Source organism: Pangasianodon hypophthalmus, chromosome 2, assembly GCF_027358585.1.
Source record: "Pangasianodon hypophthalmus isolate fPanHyp1 chromosome 2, fPanHyp1.pri, whole genome shotgun sequence".
NCBI classification, from domain to species: Eukaryota; Metazoa; Chordata; class Actinopteri; order Siluriformes; family Pangasiidae; genus Pangasianodon; species Pangasianodon hypophthalmus.
Genome location: NC_069711.1, coordinates 29,347,275 through 29,352,242, shown reverse-complemented (window position 1 = coordinate 29,352,242; position 4,968 = coordinate 29,347,275). Strand labels below are relative to the sequence as shown.

The following is a 4,968-nucleotide window of genomic DNA, read 5'->3' as shown; positions in this document are numbered from 1 at the left end:
ATAAACTATGTGCTTCAGGTTGTGTACTACTACAGGTTGAAACTTTTGTCAATTTTTATGTATGTAAAATAGTGCCATACAGTGTCAGAAACAAGTTTGAGATTATGTAAATTAGTTGGCATGAATTTTCCTCAGCTCTTTCTTTCTTTTTAACTACATTAGCCTTGGTGCTCCAGTGAAAAACTAAAGCAAACATCAGACAATTAACTTCTTGGCTGATTTTGCATGCATGGAAATTTATGTACAATTAATTTCCCTTGACAACGAGAAAACTTTATTACCAGCTGCAATAAAACATCTCAGAAAATATAAGCTACATTTTTGATGGTGATTCTAGTTATCTTTTAAATATGTCAAGTTGAAATATGGTCTTGTTTGCATTCAATTCAAAACCATAATTCATAATGGGAGGAGAGTTACTGCAGAAAGCAAAGAGCAAGAAAAGTGGGTGGAAAGTGTGATGAAGAGAGAGCAGGAGGAGAAATAGACAGTAGTCCAGCCCACTCCTGTTCAGTGTATGAACTGCACGTCTGTCTCAACTCAGAATGGGTTTCACTCCCCACATGCTGCACAATACTATCCACCCCCAGCCTTCATTACTCTGGTAAGTAAGGTTTTCCACTTTTTCTTTTCTTCATGAGCAAATATCAACACTAGTGTAAAAATGTAAGTGTAAGAAGTTTTCCTTTGTATCATACAGCAATAAAACCTGTTGTTCTTTTTGCATAACTGTCAGATTCAGATGCACTGCTGAATGTCAGATTAGGGCATCTAATAGTCACCAGTGAATTTGGTTTATTATTGGTATGTATTAATACATAATAACCAAGATTACTTGATTATGCTACTTGAATGACAGTGTAATGAAGACTGTAAGGAACACTTTCAACTTTTTAACTTTCATTCAAATTTCCGGAGCTGTAAGTTGCAATTCAATGCATTTTCTATTTATTTTATGTGTTAGTTTGGCTGTAATGACGTCTTTCCACATACACATAGTCCAGGACAAAAGGTTCAATTTACAGTTGAAATCAGAGTTATAAAGACTATAAAGACTCAACATTATATCGCAATCATATTGCAATTATTGCCACATATTTCAATTGCAGTATGCTTTGAATTCTAAAAGAAACCTATTTTCCTAGATGAGATGTGGGATGTGGTCCAAAATTGTCCTGAACCAAAATGATTTCCATTTGATTCATCCAAAACTCTCATCTGGTGTCTCGATAAAGCACATAATACAACTTCAAAGATTGGTTAGAGAGATCTTTAGCACTTTGCTTGCACTTTGAAGCTTTATAAGATGTCTAGTGAAAGCCGATAATATCACAATAAGGATTAACATGCGATGCATTATGCAGCCCCACTTTCCGTTGTTGGAGTCCCGGGTAGTGAACTTCAGCGAGTGTAACCTGAGATCTTAAAATGTTACCATGTGTCTGACTGAGGCCCTGGAATGCTGAAAAATCCTGGAGCATTTTCATGTTGTAAGATCATCCAATGGAATACAATTTTAAACAGACAGCTATTGCATAAAATTATATATATATATATATATACTGTGCAAAAGTCTTAGGTACATGCAAAGAAATGCTTGTAAAGCAAAGATGCTTTCAAAAATAATTAAATGTTAAAATTAAATGTTTCTATATTTAAAAAATATATTATAAAGAGCAGTAAACAGTAATAAATGAAACAAAGTCAATATTTTGTGTGACGACCCTTTGCTTTAAAAAAATTTAGTAGTCTCCGGTGCAATTAGTGCGGTTTTATAAAGAAATGACCTGTAAGTTTTACTGAGCATCTTGCAGAAGCAGCCACAGTTCTTCTGGAGACTTAGACTGCCACACTTGTTTCTCATCTTTGCAACAAAACCCAGCAGCTTTCATTATGTTTTTGTCTGAAAAGTGGTCTCTTACGTAATATGCTGCTTTCTATATATATATATATATATATATATATATATATATACATATATATATATATATATATATATATATATATATATATATATATATATATATGCACTCTGCACTCTGAAGCTAGCCTTTGTTAACTGCATTTCAAAATAGTTTAGAGAGAATTGATATGAATAATAATCCCCTTTTTTACTGTAATATCCCACTAATATCTTAATGTAATAGCCTAATATGTACATTTCTCAAGAAATATATTAACACATAGGCTAAATTTAAGTTAAGTTAAACTTAGCATCCATAGTGACCTGATTTGTGTCTCACACCATACACACCATATTCCTTTCATTCTACTTTCTTCATGAATCCAGATTAATTCTGTTTTTTTCTTTGTTTTAGCACCATAGGGCTTTGGAAAGTTAAGCAGAGCCTGGAACTCTGAGTTGCTCTCTTCTGCCCTCTAGTGGAGGAAATGGTGTTGGGACGCTACATTATGTCACTAGAAAAGAAGGAGTAGGTTCTACCAAGTTGGCTAATGGACACATTGAGGAAACAAAAATCAAACAAAAATAGCTCTTTGACGTTGAGCAACTTCTGCACAATGCCCAACCAAAGGACTTTTATAAAGTAATCCAGCACTGAAAGCACAGTGAGGAAAATTTGGCCCTTCTATTAAAAAAAATGAATTGGACTTGTTCCCCCTCATTGTCTTCCTTCAACTTTTATGGTGATTACCACAACAATAGTGTCATTAGGCACCACTATAATTACACAGGGAAACTGAAACAGGACAGATACAAGGATGGGCTCAAACCAGAAGCTATCGCATTTGTTCTGATTTGCCTGCTTATTGTTGTGGAAAACACGATTGTGCTGGTGGCCATCTGGAAGAACAAGAAGTTCCACCTGCCCATGTATTACTTACTAGGCAACCTGACTCTGTCGGATCTGCTGGCCGGATTCACATACATGGTCAATATTATCATGTCAGGGCCCAACACTCTTAATTTGACCCCTCTGCTTTGGTTTCTGAGGGAGGGTGGAGTCTTCATCACACTCGCCGCATCAGTCATCAGCCTCTTGGCCATCGCCATTGAGCGTCACATCACCATGGTGAAGATGAAGCCCTATCATGGCACCAAGCGCAACCGCATGTTTGCCTTGATTGGTGCCAGCTGGGCACTGGCTGTGTTGCTCGGTGTGCTGCCCATCATAGGCTGGAATTGCATGGGTCAACTACATCTGTGCTCCACTGTACTTCCACTCTATTCCAAAAGCTATGTCCTGTTCTGCGTCACTGTCTTCAGTGCCATCCTGCTTGCCATTGTCGTGCTATACGGGCGCATATTTCACACGGTCAAGAGAAATACGAAGAGGCTGGGCAGCATACGGCGCAAGGGCTTGGCACGCCGCTCACAGAAGTACATGGCCCTGCTAAAAACGGTTACCATCGTACTGGGGGTCTTCATTGCCTGTTGGCTGCCACTCTTCCTGCTCTTACTGCTGGACTTTGTATGCCAAACTGGTGCATGCCCCATCTTGTTCAAGGCAGACTACTTTCTGGGGCTGGCTATGATCAACTCGCTGATCAACCCTATTATATACACACTGACGAGCAAGGACATGCGCAAGGCCATTATTAAGCTGCTCTGTCGTCGCTGTTTGATCACTAAAGATGGTCAGGTAAAGAAACTCGGAATACCCTTCCTAGAGTGTAGCTTAAGCAAAGCTGAGACAGCCATTCACCGTGGCCTTGAGACCACCATCTCCTCTGGGAATGGCACATCCTCCCCAATCCGAATCATCACCCCAAAAAACAAAGCTGTCAAACTGTGAAGACTGATTGTGTCACCAGGTGCTGGAACATGGTACCAATGCACCGGAAATTGCCTGAAGCCACTAGCACACTTTGAGAATTAAATAAACACTTGAGGGTTCTCGGGACAAGCAGTCACAGGCAAAACAGGAGCTCTGATAAGTTTCCTGCTTAAAACTTTTGACAGAAGTAAAAAGGCAAACAGCGTGAGAAACTGCATTGTCAGCATCCATCCAACACAAAAAGTCGGAGCATGCCCAAGTTCACACAAATACAGTGTATCCCCTATGGGACTAAAATACGAACTTGGCATCAGACCTCTGGAGTCTTGGATCAAAAGAGGTGCTTAAATTGTGAATCAGGTATGCCTAGATGTTGGTATAAAATCATGAGAACAGCAGCCTTCAGGTAATAACACCTGAAGATGGCACCTACTGGGGAGTCAAATTACTGTCATGGACAGACCAAAATCTGACTGCTATACAAACACTGTGGCTTTGAATCTGTATCACTGTTTAGAAAGTTCATATAACTTGAGTCAGAAGAGTTACCGTATGCAGAGAGGAGAATAAGCAGGAAGGCAGTAGGCGGTGTGTGAATTACGAGTTAAGTCCTGTGACACAGCCAGATGCAGGAACCTCAACGGAAAATCGAAGGTTATAAAACAAACCTATGGGAATTTCTGAAGGTAGACGGAGGCCTCCTTTTGCAAGCACTCGGAAATAACTTTGCATAACATACAATATTACTTTTTAAGTTCTTAAGTTATTACATTATTTTGCAAGGTCCAGAATTTCAGTAGTCAGAGATCTTTCAGTCCTGCAGAAGCTACAGTCGGCTAAATAGACTTAACAATCTGATCACCACTGGAGAATGATAATCCAGGCTTTTTCTTTTCTCAAACAAAACCACAGAAGATTAGAAAAGTTAGCATTCTGATCAACATAGCATTCAAAGCATGTGTTATTCCATGCTTAAATTTGCCACATCTTTATAATTCATGCACATGTAAATATTCCTCTTGTTGCTGATTAGTAAAATGGCCACTTTGTGTTTAGAATGTATTTCATATTTCAAACAAGCTGTCACTGTGTATAGTTTTGTTGTCATTACAATGCATTTTTTATTGTCCTTACCTTTGTACTGAATGTTTCTATTTTTCAATATCAAAATGATCTTAAATTATGTGCCTTTTTGCATTATACCTACAATAATAAATGTGACCAGAACTGA

At 38.4% G+C, this 4,968-nt stretch overlaps 1 protein-coding gene across 1 annotated transcript; it reads left to right on the top strand.

Moving 5' to 3' along the window:
• Window positions 1-410: 410 nt before the first annotated feature.
• s1pr5b (sphingosine-1-phosphate receptor 5b) lies at window positions 411-4,968 on the top strand. The gene is made up of 2 exons (XM_026933271.3): window positions 411-604; window positions 2,319-4,968. Exon 2 carries the CDS (start codon window positions 2,601-2,603, stop codon window positions 3,753-3,755), a length of 1,155 nt encoding a protein of 384 aa, XP_026789072.1. The 5' UTR covers window positions 411-604; window positions 2,319-2,600; the 3' UTR covers window positions 3,756-4,968.